The 19663-nt window shown below is 38.1% G+C and overlaps 1 protein-coding gene across 1 annotated transcript; it reads right to left on the reverse strand.

Moving 5' to 3' along the window:
• Window positions 1-376: 376 nt before the first annotated feature.
• LOC103458577 (sodium-dependent lysophosphatidylcholine symporter 1-B-like) lies at window positions 377-13923 on the reverse strand. Its single transcript, XM_008399492.2, has 14 exons — window positions 13673-13923; window positions 11883-12020; window positions 11377-11501; window positions 7628-7751; window positions 7464-7542; window positions 7232-7380; window positions 6377-6467; window positions 5804-5925; window positions 5585-5668; window positions 3602-3685; window positions 3403-3515; window positions 3176-3319; window positions 1762-1938; window positions 377-1637 (listed from the first exon to the last, which is right to left on the reverse strand). The coding sequence occupies exons 1-14, from the start codon at window positions 13760-13762 to the stop codon at window positions 1595-1597; spliced, it is 1563 nt and encodes a 520-aa protein (XP_008397714.1). The 5' UTR covers window positions 13763-13923; the 3' UTR covers window positions 377-1594.
• Window positions 13924-19663: the final 5740 nt, after the last annotated feature.

The raw sequence follows: 19663 nt of genomic DNA on the forward strand, positions 1-19663 counted from the left end.
TGTAGTAAGCGTGGACCTTCAATATGCGAGTAAATTGGTGAAAATTATTTTTGATAAGTTCAATAAAATGGTAAATCGAATTTGTATAGCGTTTTTCCAATCATTTTGACCACTAGAGTCACACACCCATTCGCACTCACATTTATACACCGATACGCTGATCGGTTGGCAATTTGGGGTTAAGTGTCTCGTCACCGACACGTGGCAAGTAATTTTACTGCAAATGTAAAATTATACTGTATTTTGTGTTGCTCTGTCACATAGCGGATGTAAAAGATATGGGGTTTATGGTGGTGACAAACTAAGATACATTTCCAAGGCTCTGCAGTCTGGATGCGTTTTGGGGCATGTCAAATTAAGCAAAACACTCTAGAACCTTGTTTCAACTATTTTTATTTATTGATTTACAATTTTACATAAAACATTTTTTTTAATGATTCAAGTATTGCTCAATGCTGTCATATTTACAATTTACATATACAAATGTACATGCTAGAAATTCACTCCAATTAGTGCCATTTCAAAAATCCTAAAGAAAATACTACACAGTCCCAAGTCCTTCCAGTAATGTTATTGGTCGATCGTATTATTCTAAAAGCAGCTCGTTTAACTTTTAACTTTAAAGAATTTGATTTATTTTTATGTTTTTTGCTCCCCTGTTAATAAATCACAACATTGTGATTGCATGAGGAAATAACATTCCCTTAGACAACTTGCTTGAATATTTAAATAAAACCTTCCTCCTTCTTGGTATGTGAGAGCGTTACCTCTTTTACTCACTGATGCTCACTTTATAGAGAAAAGACTCAAAGGAATTGAAAGGCTACTTTGCATCATCAGAAAGTCTTCACCAGATAAATAAAAACTTCAAGCATAAATAGAAAAGCAAGTGCCTGTGAGTGAGCTAAACTATGGATTTCACTTCATTTGGTACAAAAATGCATTTTCACCTTCAGAAAATTCAAGTAAACAAAACATGAAATGTTCTTCGGAAAACCAAAACAGTAAACAAAGCTCACTGAAAAACAGTGAGAGAGTGCTTACAAACCCCATGAACTGAGATATTCTAATAAATATAAATAGCCGAAAGCAAAAGTAACATCACACTCCCCTGCACGCACTAGAGTCAGATCTTACAAACCAATAAATAAATATATCATAAGGTACAACAACAAAAATCACGTCTGTAACTAAGATTTTGTGAGGTAAAGCAGACGAAGGAGGAAGTGGAGTGTTACCAAGAAAGCTGGTGGATTTTGGCTTCACACAGAACCAGAAAAAAAAAGTGGATCGTCTCAATACATTTCTGTGAAAACATGTAGTTGGCATATGAGCAGATCTTAGTGCCCTGATGATAGATGATAATAAATAACGGTTCAGTTGTCATTTTGGCTTCATGGTGATGAAACTAAAGCTGCTTTCAGTTGAATTCAGTCCCAACTGGTTGAAAAGGCAACAAACAAAATACTTTGGCCACTGGAGGGCGCCATGAACCCGCATGATAGTATAGTATAAAGTAGGTTGATGCTGGTGAAAAGGCAGCTGTGTTGGTCTGCTGTATGCTACCCGTCCTGACAAGAGTTCAATGCAGCTGCTACACACTGCTTCCCAGTTCTGACGTTTCCGAGTTGGAGTCTCTGTTAGGAGGATGAGAAACAACAACAAATCAAAAATACAGACATGTGCAAACAACGTAAAAAGACATGCAAATACACGAGGCTGGCGTAAACATTGTACCGCATGTCGTCACTCGTCACTTACAACAAATCCTCCAGTAGTTTGCGGTTGCCTTTTCTCCTCTCCTCATTGATGGGGTAGGTCACAATCACCAGAAGTCCGACGACGATGAGGACGATGGGAACAGGAGAGACCAGGACCTTCAGGGTTAAGCTGACCGCCTCAGGCTGGGAGCACTCACCAGTCACATACCCAGCAAATCTGCCAAAAATATGCAGCAAGACAATGGAAAAGTTGAGCTGGTGTGTGCAGACTTTGGATACATGAAGGACTGCACAAGTACATGACTGAAGCAGAGCTGGAGATGGCAGCACTCTTTGCAAAGTATTCATACCTTTTGCACACTTTTTCCACATTTCAACTTATGTTACAGTTAAAATCTTCTATTTTAAGGGGTTTATGTGACAAAAGTAGTGCATATGATAACTTTGAAATAGAAGAAAACTGATACAAGAGTCCAATGTCTCCTTTTCATTTCCCGAAAATAAAATCCAGTGCAAATAGCAAGGTTCAGGACTCAATAAATTTGCTATTAAATTCCATTTGTGAGTAATATCATCTCAGTGTGATATGTAAAGGCCTTAGGGATTTGTTGGAGAACATTAGCAAACAAAGAGTATCACGAGGATCATGGAACACGGCAGACAGGTCAGGGAGAAAGTTATGTACATGTTTAAAGCAGGGTTAGGTTATAAAACAGTCTAAGGCACACTTTCAAGAAAAAGTAGTTAAGAAGAAACCAAGTGTACAGAGGAAGCCAGACAAAGTCCAGTTTAAAGTTGCCTCACAACATGTTAGAGATGCAGCAAGTGGAGGAAGATGCTCTGGTCAGACGAGAACAAAATTAAACTTTTTGTCCTGCATGTACCAGACTGTCTTTGGGGGTAAGCAACACTTAACAGATCAACATCGCTGAGACGGTCATGTCAGCATCATGCAATGGGAATGATCTTGAGACCTGGATATGAGGATCGCTGGCCTACACTTTAGTTTAATTGAAAGTATGCTGCAAAACTTTAAAAATCCTGATCACACACTCTCCACCCAGTCTGACTGATGTTGAAGAACGGACAAAACAAAACAGCCTGTAGATCAACCAAGTTGGATGAGAGACATACCCAAAAAAACTTGAAGCAAAAAGATGGTACTAAAGAGTATTGACCGAGTGGGGCTGAATACAAACACGTCACACTTTTTAGATTTCAGTATTTTAGCTCAGGCTACTTCTTATTTTCTTCCAAGTTCACAACTATGTACCACTTTGCGTTGATCAGCCACGTGAAAATCTCCAGAGTACATTAAAGTTTCTGGCAGCGACGTGACAAGTTTAAAAGGTTTAAGAGTATGAAAGTTTGTGCATGCAAAGTGCAATAGTTTCAATGGTGAAAATAGTCATCTATCTAAGGATAATGCAGGAGATAACAATAAATAGACTTACTTTAAACTGAGAGTGGAAATGCCGAGAGACAAGCCAGATGCAAACTTGATAAAGAACACATAAAAAGAATAGAAGAGGGCTTCATGACCGTGGACATCTGGATTCTGAACTTTGAAGTCATCCACAACATCCGGAAGCATTGACCTGAGGGGACAAACAGCATTTAGCTCATGATAAAAACCAACAGGAGAAGGAAAAGATGCTGTGGGTAAAACCTCGGTCCTCACCAAGGGAGGAGGAACGCTGCTGCCACACTCACACCTGCTGCCACGGAGACCAAGTAGGAAATGACCAGGTGGCTCTGGATGGAGACGATCAGGATCATGAAGGGTACTGCCCACTGCAGGAAAAGAGAGAAAGAAGTCAGATTATTATCCTTATTTAGCACCATAATCTGAAGTTTTTCCAGTCTGTGAAAATACAGACCAACATGCCGCAGTACGTCGCCGTCTTCTTCCCAAACCGAGTCAGGAACCACTGCCACCACGGGATGGTTAAAGTTCCAGATACCTGGGGGGGGAAAAAAGGAGGAATGTTTGATACTCAGTTTGGGTTGAGAATGAATGTGGAATCATGACAGCAAGTGTATCAATCAAGGATGGCAAACCTAGATGTGCAAAGATCCAATCACTGAGATGCAGAAGCACCAATGTAATCGAGACTGTGTTATTTTTTTTATAGAATTGACAGGCAATCTAAATTTGATATTTTCATTATTTTTCACACTGCAGAGGTGTAATTTACATTCCCAACAAACTTTAGAGTTTCTTAAAATCAAGTTGCTGCCATGTATAGTGTTAAATTTGCAGTAGCTGTGGAATATCATCATTCCCCATTTAAGATGTTTTTGTTCCTTTCCACTGACTTCAAGAATGTTACATTCACTTTTGATTCTGAGGAGAAAAGGCACAAAAAAATGCAGTTGTAGTAAACTAAAGAAATCAAACTACAGAAGAGAAAAGTTAAAAGTTTCTGTTTGAAACTTTTAAAGCATCCAGATTTGTAGTTAGTGGGATGGAAATAAGAGGAAAAGGGGCCAAGATTAAAAAGATGGAAGACTTTAAAATATTAAGATGGTCTGGCTGCCAGATATGAAGTACAGAGGATGACTCAAGACTTTTGCACAGTACAACAGATAAGGGGAAACTAATTGGTTGGTTTTAGTCAATTTGTGAAATCATACATTTTAGGATATTTTCCTTTGAAAGACATAATCAGAAAAATATGCATCTAATCTAATACATGACTTATGATTACAGGAATAAAAATATATTTAATTGTTAGATGTACAAACACAGCATTGAGGTTAAAAATAAGCTTATATAGTGAATTGGTCAAAAGCATCTCTAAGAAAAAAACTGTTGTTCTCTATTTTGGCCATCTATTGCCAACTAAATACTGAAGCTGCATAACTATGTGGGAGAAAACCTTCATATCCGAAGTCAGGAATAATTATGTTGCATTTCTCACAGTGATATGAACAAGAGACAATCAGAACACTGAGACTGTGTTCTCTAGTTTTAGACATTTTGAGGATTTTTGAAAATTGTTTCATAGAAGATAAAAACTAAAGACTAAAATCAGTTTGTATTCAGCATCACTGGTGAGTTAAAACCTATTTTCAAAATGCAGCTGCAGTCAGATGTTTTTGCAAGTACTTATCATTGGCAGTAAAATTGTCCTTTTTTATGGCTTTCAATGATTAATAGTTAACCAAAACGTGGGAGCAGATGACAATACTGATGGTGGTACCAGCACCTCACATAAAGTGGATGAAATAATAGAGATTAAAAACTAAATGGACAGAAACTAATCAATTTAAATCAACTAATAGTTCTGAGAAAAGCTTGTTGGTGAATACAGAAAGCTTGTGGACAAGGTGCATCCAATTCTTGTTTATCCAACTCCTTCAAGTTGGAGAAAAATAATTTTCCCACTAGACAAAAAAAACACTCTTAGGAAGATTTTAGGAAGAAGCAACTTTTGAACTTTCAAAAGCAAAGTAATTTGTAGGAGAAGCTTCCGCTTTCAAACCTTTTCCTCAAATATACAACATGGAAAAAGCTCCAGCTTCCTATCATAAAGAAAAGCATGTTGCAGAAAACTGTGAGTAAAAGATGGAGAGGAGTGGACAGCCAATAGTTGCACTGTAAAGGGTTGCCTAGCAACAGAAGCTCTACTGTAAGTCATCTCTTCTTTTAACGCACAGTAAGCACGTTGGTGACCGGCCCCCCATGAGCTTAAACGCCCATAAAACTGTCGTCTTTTAGTCCAGTGTCTTAGTGTGAAAAATGTCTCTGAATTGGCCCAGATTAAGGTTTCAGACAGGAATTATGTCCTCTAAATGTTCAACCCTGACAAAGGCCATTTCAGGAAGGGTCCTCGAGTGGAAAAATTAGAAACACTCACCATGATGACCAACAAGATATTCTGGAAGTCCTTCCTGTGGCCCAGCGCGTGGGTGATGAAAAGGGCAAAGTTTCCTTCCAGCAACTGTAAAAAAGTAACATTATAAAACAGGATTATATATGCAGAACATAAACCAAGTACCAGATTCCTTTATCAGAAAATGAAGCTGAAAGGAAACCCTAAAACTCCTAAACAAAGAAAAGCATTAATAATTTTTACCATGAAACCCAGCGATGTGAAGAGGAAGCCGATGACCAGCTTGACGTAGGGTCCGTGACTCATGATCACCCACAGGCCTTGACGGAAGGTGAGCGGCGGAGTTGAGGTTTTACAACCGCTCTCTGGAAGACAACAGGGAAAAATAAACACAGCTCCAACTCTCTAAATATGTGCCCGCCACATTTTGTAATGCAAACTTTTAATCTGTGAACGATGTGAAAACAAAAATTTTGAACACTGACACAATTGTTTCCAACTAAGTATTTTAAAATGACACAAGATCATGTGCTATTTTAAATGGCACATGACCTTTATGTGCCTTTATAAACAAAGTTACTGTTTACTGAAGCTGCAAAAGTAATTACAATTTTACAAGGGTTATAGTTAAACAGTGTCAGTATACTGCACTTGCAGAACTACAAGTCACTCGTACTGTACAGAACACATCTCTCTATTTAAGTGTATGATTGAGAGTCAGAAAACTAAATATTGAAATTCAACACTGATGTTTAAAAGTCTCAAAGCGAAGAACGCTTTGGGGATAAAACATAGAAAGATGTAATGGTTCTGTACCTTTTTGCTCCTTCACACCAAAAAACAAGACTGCAGCACAAACGACATAGATGATGCAGATGACCCCGGAAGCAAGCAGGTAGGCTCGTTTCTGAAGGAATGGAAACAAGGAGAGAAATCAGTTTGATTGTGTTGACGCTCAATGGTTTAGGAAGTAATTTATATACATGGATGTCATGACTTAGATCTTCCTTTGTTACTTAAACTGTTAATATGGAGAATAAATGTCAAAACTAAAACTTTACTTTATTCATGCCTACATTTACTAATTCAGAGACAGAAACTTTTGCCTATTCTTTGGAAAAATACTGTGGCTCAGTATTTCTGAACATCCATTTTTGTGTTACTTCAGATTCACGATTGCAGTTAGATTCCCACAGCATCATGCTGCCTCCACCATGTTCTATTGAGGTGACAATGGTTTAACATTTCATGATTTTGTTCCTTCCACAAATAGTATTTTGAATGTTTCTGGAAGTGGGAAAAAAAATAAAAAATTTTGTGCCATCCTACTGTAGCACGCCCCTACACATTTGTTGTATATCGCACATCAGAGGTGCGACGTACCTGGCCCTAAGGGCCAACTATTCTGCATGCTTATGGTGTTTTCATTCTGTCGCACGCTCAAATTAAATGATTAGACAATTAAAAGGCCATCAAGTGAAAGCTAATGATATAATTTAACTGTCCCGCAGTCTTAGCTTTATGCCGGGGAAGAGTGAGGCAGATGTCATTCACTGATAATTACGACTTGGGAAGGAAAGTGGTATCAGAGTAAACCAAATAAAATAAGTCCAACAGTTTGGATCCAAATAAAATGTAATATTTTTATCTCACCCAAGAAGAGACACTTACTGTATCTTCCAGCGAAATTATGGTCGTGTTCATAGTGATGTTTGTGCTGTTGGAGTTTTCAGGCTCAGTGGGACAACTGGAGACTCCACCTACTATCTGTCCCTGGATCGCCGTGCCCAGCACAGTACCCAGCACCTCCACCGTCATACCTGATTGACCCCAAGGTTTAAAGGTCAGCACATTTGATAAAACACCGATGCTTTACGATCGTCATGAGGAGCGCTTAACGTACGATAGGCGGTGGCAGAGTCCCGCTCCTTCTGGTCACTGCTTATAAACATGGTGAGGGCTGAATATGGAACATGGAAGCACTGCAATCAGAAACAAACAATTAGATATAGTGATTGGTGTGATGGAGACGGGAAAAGAGAAGTCGTCCATGAGGTGCAAACTAACCGTCAGCATTGACTGAAAGAGGCAGTAAAACACCAGGTACCAGATGACTTTTCCTTCCTCAAACGGAGGCACGTACCAGATTAGGAGGTAAGTCAGCACTGCAAACGGAGTCGAGCAAAGGATCCTGCAAAGAAGTGAGTGGGAAGTGTTCAGGACACGTCAGCTAAAGTTTCAGCTTCATCACTACTTGCAGTACCTTTAAAGTGTTAATAAACCATACTGAATGCGCTTAATGAATTATCCTTCCTGCTACTGTAACATATCCGCTTAGTTTCTTACTCGAGTCTGCCTTACAGTCGCTGCTTTTCTTCCCTTTCTGTTTTGTGAATAATCTTGCTAATCCTGCCTTGTTAGAGCTGGAGCGTGCAGAGAGGGTTCAGGCAGGGCAGCATGAGGCGATGAGGAGGTCCTGATCCACCCCACTTCAGTCTGTACTACTGCTTCCCTCAGCTCTGTGAGACTCCAGCTCCCAGTCTGAGTTGGTTGTTCTTACCTCAGCAGTCCGCTTTTAAAATTCACAACAGTGCCAAGATTACACCACCTTACAAACATTTCTATAAAACTACTTAAAGCTTTTCTTGGCCAAATGGCTTAATCTCAGTCAAATTAGGTGGAAAACATCCATTAAAGTCGGTGTTCAAGGTCTGGACTTTGAAACATAGATTAGCTTCAATCTGAACTATTCCATTTTACAGAGGTTTTTTTTTTCTCCAGCATTTTGCCAGATTAAGGTCCAGCTTCAATCCCCACAGCATGATGCTGCCACTGCCTTGTTTCACTGTGGGGAGAGCATGTTGAGGGCGAGGTGCAGTTTTATTTTCTGCCACTGTGGTTTCATCTAATGTGATATGACTTATGTGAAACTAAACGATGACTTTGTTTCAGGAAAAAAATAAAAAATATATATATATATATTTTTTTTTTTCGTTGGTTTTTTTTGTTTTTTAGTTCACTCCTTTGAAGGAAATCCAATTTAAATGCGGATAACAACTGAGCGGAGGATCTCTGTAGCTCCCACAGATTTACCACATGCCTGCTTCTTTCATTAAGGTGTTATATATTTTTTAAACCTGTCAGTTTAAGTGGACAGCCAAATCTTGGTGAATTTGTAGTTGTGCCATTCTTTGTTTTCAGATGATGGATTGATCAGGACTCTCAGGATGGTTGCTTTATAATTGAGCTCTGCTTTAAACTTCGCTGCAGCTTTCTCTCATGTTTACTAACTTGCTGGGTTCCTTGGTTTTCATTATGCTATTTGTTCATTAATGTTTTCTAACAAACTTTTGAGCTCTCCATAGAAAAGATGGGTTTATATTAAGATTATATTACATTATTTCAACAATCTGGTGACAGTTGGTCGCACTGGATTGTATTTCAGGTTTTCATAGCACAGTAGGCTAAAAAAGACATATGAGCTTCTTTTTATGTAGGAAAATATGAAAAAAGATCAAAGTACTTTTAAGGCGTTGTCGTGGTTTTTTTAAAAACTCCTCTTGTCTGGGATTTATGAAAACCTGATAAAACTGTTTGGAGGTAAATTACATTGTCAAGCAACCAACAATAAAGTTATTATCACAAATATTAACTGCAGGCTTCACCTTTGTCTACAAGCTGCCATGCAAAAGAAACAAAATCGGAGTCCCTCTGGGATGTATCGCTAATCACACCAGGATGTTTCTTTATTGGAAGAGAAGCTTGTGAACTTGCACTTTCATATGAAACTGCACCCCCAGCCCTGTAACAATGGCTGAGACATTCTGGATTTGCTCTTCGGTTTCAGTAAATGAGGTTAGCGAGACCCAACAGTCTCTCACAATAACATGTCTGGCCTAACCCCATGCGGAGGTAAGTGTTAAGGGAAATAACCTGAACTTGCTCAAACCTCTAACACTTGGTTTTAAATCTAAACAGAATGAATATTTCATGCATTTGTTACCTTTTTTTTGTTGTTTTCACAATAAACTTTTATTTTTAAATTACTATTGTTTAGACACATATGGCTTTAAACATAAGGTATGCTTTTCTAAGCTTCCCTCCATTATCAAAAAAATCAAACCTACACGTGGCACTCATTGTTTCTCCTTTTCTAATTGGTTGGATCGGATGGTGTGTTGTGGGTGGGACCAATCACAACTGAAGCCACGAACTTCCTCTTCCCTCCTCCTCGGCTGCCTACAACATGCAACTCGTGCATAGCCGGCAGCTTGTTTTACTTCTCGCTTTTTAAAGGCCTGACAGCTGCCGAGACTGATGAATTGCAGTTAGAAAGAATCATTTATAGCACCTGCTCTGCTCATCTGCACATTCAGATCACAGGCTTAAGAGATATTCTTGTAACCTCGAGAGAACTTCATGTGCCTTACACTAAAAATTAAACATGAACGTCGCCTATTTTTACAACCCAACTTCCTTGCTGAGCTCAGTGGCTGCTGAGCTCAGTGGCTGCTGAGCTCAGTGGCTGCTGAGCTCCGCATTTGGCTGCTGGGGGTCATTTGATGCTGTAAAGCACAATATGTAAATTTTACAGCCTGTACTTATGCTGCCTTTTCTTCGTTCTGTTAAGCTTTATATGCTGGTTGTAATAAAGAACAGACCTGCAAACAGGAGGCGGTTCTAGATCCACAAGTCTGACACATGTGCGCCTGACATTTACTGTAACATCCAGCTATGAGCAAGTTTAAAGTCAGCCCTCATTTCTTTGGAGTGGTTCTTTAAGCAGATGGGAGTGTAAGGACTAAAAAGGAGGGAGAATGCAGCTGAAGTTCAGAGAAAACCCTGCAAAACTCCTCCATACTTCTTCACAGTAAGATACACTGATTAGAAATAAACTATTAAGGCATGGAGGGGAATAAATGATAGAGCAGAGATCTGAAAATTGAAGTTCTGATGTTTTCCTAACAGTTTTAAGGGGAAAAAACATACACAAAGTTTAAGTTTTCTTTGCCCTCTCATTTTCTCTTACATATTCATACTCCCAGTGTAATCTTTCAGTCTAGCTATTTTCTCTTTCCTTTCAGCCTCTTCAACCTTGCTGCCATGGTTACTGATACCAGGCGCTTTTCTGTCAGCCTCAAGTTTCTCCCTTCTCTAATCCGTTGCAGCTCACCTCCTCGTCTTCGTACAACAGCGTTCCTTCACATTTTGTATGTACGAATTCTCAACTTTTCCAGATTGCAGTATTCTGGATTTTTCTGTCCTTGTTTAGCAATTTCTTAGAGGCCTTTCGGTTGGGGTACAAACTTTCAAATTTTTTTATAGCAACTCTTTCTACTCTGACCAGACTTTAGCTAAGGGACTTATAAAGAAGAATGAATGGATGGATAGATGCGTGGACAGTTAAATGTGTGCAAGAATGGATGGAATCTAATGAGCAGGAATTTATTGAATTTCTGGTAATAAAACTTTTCAAGTAGTTGCCTAAAATAAATAAATGTATAAAAAGTTTTAGATACACTTTTCATTGTCACTTTTATTATTATCACAATAAATACCACAAAATATTGTGATAAAATATTAAATCCACCCCTAACGGATGGATGGAAGAATATATTATTAAGTGACGGATGGATGTGCAGATGGGTGAATGGATGATGGAAGAAGAGACAGACAGGTGTGATCTGTTGTTCCCTCTCCACACTGCTCTAGATCTGCAAAACCCTTGGATCAAGTTCCAGACTATTCTAGACTACATAGGAACCCTTGTCATTATCTTTCTGTGTCAGCATTTGCTGAACCAAACTTATACCTACCAGGGCATCATGCGGCCGATGCCAGTCCATTTACTCCGGCTCACCAAGAACCCCACAGTTGGGTCTGTGATGGCATCCCAGGCCCGACCAACGAACAGGATGATGGAGGCGTAGGAAGGATCCAGCTGCAAGGAGAATGGTGCCAAAGAAGAATGAGCACAACAACACAAAAGCAGATGCTGCAATGAGGTCATGCTTTGAGCAGCCTGGCCCTAACTTAAGTTCCCACTGTGAACAGTGGAAAAGATTAATTCGGCAACAAAGCTGACAGCAGGAGCCCAAGTTCATTCGGCTGACTGAATACAGCAGAACGGATACTGTTAAACTGAGCCAACACAAACCGTGCTCTCCAAGATTATCAATTTACACTGATTATCTTGGAGAGCTAGAGAAAAGAAACATAGATAACTGCTTGTAAATCTGCCAGCAAAAATACAGGAGCAATATTCTGCAGCCTTATAGGTTTTGTTCAACTTCCCCTTTTTAAGGAAGCATATTTTAATCACCTGAGCCACATCGAGCAGGTAGATCTGGAGAAAGAAGCCCAGAGCGCTGCCTGTTATCTGGTAGGGAGCTCCTCCGATGGCATAGCACAGTTTACTCCACAAAGAGAGTTTCTGTGTGTCCCTCCTCTGTTCTTTTGACTGGAAGAGAAACATCAAAGAGAGAGATGCATAATGGAGTCGACGTGACGTTAAAACAGTTCATGCCTCTGACTGTAAAAACTCCCTGGGGACTCATGAATGGGTCTTTTTTAACCCTGTGGTTCTCTGCTTCGCATGGTCTCAGTCATCACGTTCTAACTGATCAGTTAAATCCCGTCTGAATCAGAGGCTGGGGTTACCTTAGTTCACATGCGCTCAGGCGGCATCACCGCATCAGCCGAGCTCAGCCATTGGCTCCTGAGATGGGATGTTGCAGGTTGTGTGACATTTTTCTACAAAGCCTGCACACCACATACTTTTTGCTTTTGGCCAATCACCTTCGAGAGTACATAATAGAGGGGAAATCCACAGCTGCTGCAAACCTATATCATTCAAATTCATATCATCTCTCCAGATGAATTTGAAAGAAACCATATCAAGTTATAAATAAATGCCAGCAGCCGGTTTATTTATTTATTTTTAATCAGAATTGGATTGACAGCCTTTTACAATGCGAGAACCATAAATTACATTTAAACAAACTTCCAAGCTACACTATATCAAATTTAACAAAACATGGCTGCTGTAAAAAATGAAGCATATCTGAGTGGGGTATTACTTTTTAAAGCCAACACAGTTTTGTACATAACTCAACCAAAATTGCTTAAAATCTAATTTGACAACTAGATAAATAGGTGTCATTTTGTTTACGCAAGTTTTGCTATTTTAATGTAAAACATACCTTAAAAGCCAAATCCCAAATACAAGATTCAACATGCTTGGTGGACATCGCCTAAGGCAGAGGAATTCTTTTGTAATTTTTCTCCCCCACTCCTTCCCTTTTTATTTACATGTTTATAATAGAACTTCATTTCAGAAATGTTTACTTGTTTTCTATAAGTCTGTAGCAATCATTTGATTGTAAAAACAAATAAACAAAAACAAAAAAATGCTGCATTGAGTTGTTTTTTTCTTTTGCCTTCTGTGATGTCATCAGACCAAGAATGCGTGGGGTTATTTTTTTTTTTTAGAGCAGTTACTTAAAATCTTTGTATTATGTATAATTTTGCAGTGAACATCCATACTTTATTACCCAGCTGTGGTTTAATACCAGAGTATGCTTGCTAATGAAAAAAATTACAACATTAGAAAGTATCTTTAACATCAATATGCGGAATATTGAAGCGAGTTTTACGCACATAGCATCATATAGAGTTCTTAACATCACTTTAAAGGAAATTTGCAACGATTAAAGTACGATTTTCCTTATTTCCTCATTTCCGCTCATTCAAATAAAATGGGTTGCAGTACTGTGAAGTACTGTGTTCTACTTCTTCTGCACAGGACTGACAAAAAAACTGTTTGGAAATTTGTTTGAATACACGTTCATTTAAAACTCATACCGCAAATAAGGTAATAAGCAGGGAAAACAGGTGGAAGGGAAAACACCGGGTGGAATTCAAATCCCGAGGGCAGAGAAGGACACGATAAGTCGAGCTGCGTGAAAGCGACAGAAAATAAACGCCCACAACGTTTAAAACGCTACTTCAAAACTAGGCGCCTTTTCCCGAACCTGGATGAAAGTTATGAGAAATTGTTCGCGTTTATTTTAAACATAAAAACGTAAATTTAGACAGGGAAATCCATCCTACCTTGACCGCCTTGATTTCTGTCTTCATAGGTTTGACTGTCGTTGCCAGTAAAGTTGCGGTGTACTGCTCGGCGCCTTCTCCTCGGGCCATCTTTTTTCGATAAACTGGTTAATTTTGGTCCAGTTTGATATGAATATGTAGTGTTATATTTAAAATTACAGCTCCTCACAGCAGCAGCATGTTGTACTCTTCTCTTCTTCAAATTTGTATGACTCAACTCTCGTGAGCTGTATCTGGCCAGCTCATTCATTCTACTACGCCACGTCAAGACGTCAGAGGGATCGAATGTTCACTGTATGGCAACACCCTATACCACATAATCATTCCACACACCTTTCGACTGAAGGTGAATAACTGTGAATAGTGTAACTTTCTGATATCCATATATATGTATTTATTGTTTTACTTTTTAAAGACTGCCAAGCCGTAGGAATTACAGCTAATTTCTACAGTTAAGAGGTAATCTTTATGGTATCAGCTCTGTTTCTCTGCAAATGCAGGTCACAGCCTTAGAATGCTGTTACTGAACCAGATATTCTTGTAACTAAATGTTAGTTTCACATGCCTTACAGTAGAGATAACACGTGAAGGTCAAATACATCATTTTTGTCCACAATTTGCCAGTTTAAGAAACACACAATAGTATTTAAAATGTGAGGAATGAGAGGTACAAAATGTTAAACAGTTAAAATGTAGAAGGCATGTTTGTTAATATATAATTTCGTTAACAGCTACACCTAAAACTTTTCAACCTCTTCATGACCTTTTGCTGACATGACCTGCTGAAAATTATGAAATCAACTTCTCATGGAAAAAGGATTCCAGTTCATTTGATGCTTACATTCTGCAACCACTTTTCCCCAATTAATCTGAAGAGTTTCAATAGAGTTTGCGTCTGAGGTACCTACCTCCCAAGGTCATTGGGCGAGAGGTGAAGGTAAAGTGTAGACAGACGACAATGCATGCATAGACTCAGCCCCAAGGACAACTTAAAGAGAAACATAACCTAAGAGACATGTTTTTGGACTGCTGAAGGAAGCTAGAGAGAGCCCGGATTTAAACCCAGACCACTGCACAGTCGGTCTTTGAGAAATCAGGATAATTGTTCAGTTTAAACATCCGCCCAACATTCAGTTTCCTTTCTTGGGAATTCCTGTAACGTCATGTCTATCTCCACTAACTGTGGACTTCCAGTACCGAAGGAAATGATGTAGCCCCGGAGCATTACTGAGCGTGCCCTCCCCCATTATCTTACTGTAGGCTGTGTTTTGTTTCAATCTTTCTCATCCTCTGTGCTTACTGCCGCCCAAAACATAATGCTGATTCCTTTACAATCAGTTCAGCATTTTGAAGTAACCTAGGGAATACCATATGTATGTTTCTTACAAAGTCAGGTACAAATCGGTAAAAGGGCAAAATGACCTCTGCCCACTTTAAATAATACGCAGTAAGTTGATATAAGTAAAAACTTTATTTACATTGCCCTAAGTTCTTCGCAAGAGCCAACAACGCGTTACAAAACAAAATAGATATTCAAGAAAAGATTTTTCACTGGGCCATTTGGAATGGTATATTTTTTATTTCCATATTTTCCGAGAAGGGACTTTGCATGGCTTGTGAGCATTCAATACTTTGCATGTAGTCTTGCTGCAGTGCATGCAGCCCACCTGACACATCTGATGGTGCTTAAGATGCCACTGCTCACAGAATGTTTTACAGTCCATTTTCCCAATACCTACTTAATTGCAAAGCTAATGTAATCTGTGACAAATTACTGCTGTTCTCATGAATTACCATTATCATGCTAAACATGAAATGAAATATAAGACAACTATTTTTTTAAATATGTAAAGTTTTAATTGACAAAACATATGAAATGGCTCATATTACCAACAGAAGCTTTAAATGATATTAAGAGTTCATAATCAAATACATTTTTGGAATAATTGAGGTCAGCTAATCAACAACAATCATGCAGCCCTTTGGTAAAATTAATTGCTCACCCATGGTACAATAAAACTGCATAGATACTCGCCAGGTGTTAGCAATCGTTATTTAACTAATTGGCTGAATCAGTCACATTATTTCTTGATAATACTATTTTTGGATATTTTGATTTTGACCAACAGAAAAGGAGTTTCGCTGTTTCAGTAAAACCAGTGTGTTTTTTCTGCCCATCTTTCTAACTTCCCATATACTCAACATATGCTATGTTTCATGATGACGTCATGAAACATTTGTTTAATATTTGGACACTGAGACTGATGACTGGGGTCCCAATCATGATAAACTGGATTAGCACAAAATGAAGAATTTTAGATTTTATTCCCAAATTAAGAGCCATTGAAATTCTTAAGTTCTTCATGAGTATTTTAAGAATACATCTAAACAAGTTCTTTATGTAAATATATATATGTGCAATTTTCAAGTTCACACAAATTGTTTTCTTACCTTTAATTTTCTCATTTTTAACTTTATAGCGTTAGATAAAATTATCTTTGATTCTCAGTGTGAAAACTACTCAGCCTTTTTACCATTCAGAGTCACACTTACTGCATTTACAAAAGAAATTAAACCTGGATCTTGAATTAAAAATTCAGCTCTGAACTTTTAACCTGTATTTGCAGTAAGTTTGTAAAACGGTTGTGGTTTTTCATCTATCATGCTCAAGTTTTTTTTTTTCTCGAAATGCTGACCTAAAACGAAACTAAGAAAACGTGTTTAGTTAGGTGTAAGCAGCTGGCCGCAGGATTTTAGATGTTAGATAAACATCTTAATCCTACTGACATTTTTGCAGAGAAGCAAAAATCCACAAGAATAATCTATTATGTTTATGCAAATCAAGGAATGTTGCTTCTTGTGTCACTTTTTTTCCATGCGTTTGAGAACTTAGCATTGGAACATGCAAAATTACATTTATGGAACACAATTTTTTTCTGCATTTTTGCAATAGAATTTTGTCCCCCATTCCCAGTATAAAGTACTATTAATTTCTTTTAACTTTTTAGTAAAAATGTTTCACAGCAATTTATAATCTGAACGTTATCATCCTTTAATATTACATTGAAACTACAATATGCAGTGCTGTAGTCTTTGCCTCTTATGGGTTTCTACTGGTCCTCGGCTTCTCCACTTGGGGCAGAGCTTCATCCTCAACACGAAGAAGTTGAGGATGGGCTTTCCACCCTTTTTTGATTTTTTTTTTTTGTGTCACATAGACAATCAAATTAGATTTTTAGACAATGTGAGCAAATCCAAAAGACAAGAAAGTGTTTAAAAGATGACTTTACTTATTGATGGGGTAAAAGACAGCCTTCCAGGGCTCCATTTTATTTAATGTACTTTTTTAAAAAGGTTTTATTGGCTCTAGTGGCCTTTATTTGATAGTTAATTGATAATGAGAGATGGGGAAAGACATGCAGCAAAGGTTGCCACGCTGGGAATTGAACCTGTGACAGCTGCGTCAAGGACTAAGGCTTCCATACATGGGCCATGCTCAACCCCTGCGCCACCACAGCACACCCAATTTAATGTACTTTTAAAGGACAAGTTTGCGTAATGCTATTTCTGAGGCGTGAAAAGTGGAACTAAAAATGAGTTCTGAGACTATTTTCCTTCAACTTAAAACTCAACCTTCACAACTTACCTGCCAATGTTCAATATTTCTCACAATGAAGTTGCAGGCTAGGAAATCCATGGTAGGTCAGTGGTAGGTCAGTTTAAATCTATCTTCTTTGGTGGACTATTGCATTTTCTCCATGTTTTATGATCATCCCTTTGTGAAACAGTCACTGCCATTAACATTAAGCTCCCATTAAGTGGATCATAAAAGATAATGTTACTGCTGCCATAGCTGTAAAGCAGAGGTAAAGTAAGAACATCCCAGGCAGGTTCGGTTGCAAAAGCTCAAGCAAACCTTTGGAAATAGTTTTGCAGTTTGCATTTGTTTTGGAGAGTGAGGCCTGATCACAGTTAGACCTTTATGTTAACCATCTGAGTTTTTGCCCCAGAACCTGAACTTGCTCTGTGACATAAGCCATTTTAACCCTCTGTGGTGCTTGATGACTGGTTAGTACAACCTAGAGCAACCTGCTTCAATATTTCCTTTCAAACCCCCTCCCCCCATGAGCTGTGCAGCTTCAGAAAAAAATCCTTCATGTGCGGCTAAATCCATGTTAAATGGGCTTAATGCTTTCTTGTTCAGTCCAACTTTAATAAATAATGGCCAAATTAGTCTCTATATGGAAATGTGGGGTGGGGAATTGTTTGTTTTTGTGGGTTTGTTTTTATTGATCTATACAGCTCTTAGAGCTGCTTTATAGGGTGAAGGGTGCTTTATAAATAAAATTACTTACTTGATTGATTGATTGAAAAGTAGATTTGATAAGGGGGCATATTGTAAAATTCTTTGTTTTCTCATACATGTTAATAAAATAACTAAAGTCTTGGGTAAGTCAGGAATGTGCCAAAAATATTAACAGTAATGTTATTTTAGTTAGTGTGGTTTTATTATACCTTAGCATATATTTAATTCTTTAGCATATTTTGTTTACTGTCAATGTGCCAAAAAAGCGATAGAAAGAAATAAGATATTAATATGTAATAAGACATCCCATAAACTTAAAATAGTTTAAGTACAAATTTAATAACAGAATGGGAAAAAATTTGTGTAATACACCTCTGTAGGGTGAATCCTCAGCAATGTGTTCATAACTTTAGTGATGTCGCCATCTTTTGGTCATAGAAATAAATGCCATAAATTTTGTCATGAAACTTAAAACACAATACAATATTTTTTTGTGTGTGTGTGAATATTTAATAGTTTCATTATTTATTCATTCATCAACTGCTACTGCTAGTCCCTTGCAAAGATATTAATGCATCTTGAAATCTTTCACATGTTGTCATGTATTTTAGGATTTTTCAAAAACGGTCTAAAATTGTGACATGCATTTATATTCTATTATATTGAATTACCAATGCTTCCTACCACTTTTGCACATAGAGACAACAAATATTGTTTCCTTGGTCTTCATGGTGCTGCTTGTTCTCCAATATTTAGCCAGTAATATTTTAGAACTGTTTCCTTTTTTTTTTTATTATCATAAAACATTTATCTCTGACACAGTTACATTTACGCTGTATATATATATTTTTTATAGAAATAAACATATTATTTTACCCTTATTTAGTCTAAAATGAGGAGATTCCTCTATATTTAGGTGGCGGAACGCGGTAGTTTTTTGATCATTTACACCTTTCAAACACCAGGTGGCAGCATAAGTCAGTCAAAATTTGCAGCAACGAGGCAGCAGTTGAAATCAATCAAAGCAAACATTTATTCATCATAGCGGATATTTCCTTTAACTCACACAATTATGATTTTAAAAACTTTGTTTGTGAAGCACATTTCACAGGGTAAGAATAAACTTCAAATTGTCCTCATTGTAATCACAGGCAGGATTTTGTCTTTTATCGGCGGTTATTTATAAAGTGTTACTTTGGTCTGTTCACAGACTTTGACTACAATCTTACCACCTTTTACTGCTGCAGTTCTTTACTGAGGAAATGACAGCCCATAGTAAATGCCTGATGTAATGCACAATGTTGTCTGATGGAGATCTGCGGTATGTGAAAGCTGCAAGCAGGTAAAACTGGAACCCAGTTGAACTCTGTTTCGCAACATGCTGCGGATGGAAGAGCACCAGAATGTGTTTTTTTTTTTTTTTTACATCCCAGGGGTGCAATAACATTTGTGTGACTTATTTTGTTGTCTTTCCTGCATGTCTTTTCTTTTCTTTTTGAATGACTGGTCCCATTTTGGAACCAGCTACAAATCGTATTTTCTCAGCTGGGAGGAAAGGGTCACAGGTCAGGGCCAAGGGATGTCACGGAGGTCGTGGGGAAAGCGGGTACTCCCTCTTGTATTGCACATGTGGGCAATGTTTTAAAGGATCTCTGAAAAACCCTCCAAATTCCTGGACTGCGGTG

This window comes from Poecilia reticulata, linkage group LG22 (genome assembly GCF_000633615.1).
Source record: "Poecilia reticulata strain Guanapo linkage group LG22, Guppy_female_1.0+MT, whole genome shotgun sequence".
Classification (NCBI taxonomy): Eukaryota; Metazoa; Chordata; class Actinopteri; order Cyprinodontiformes; family Poeciliidae; genus Poecilia; species Poecilia reticulata.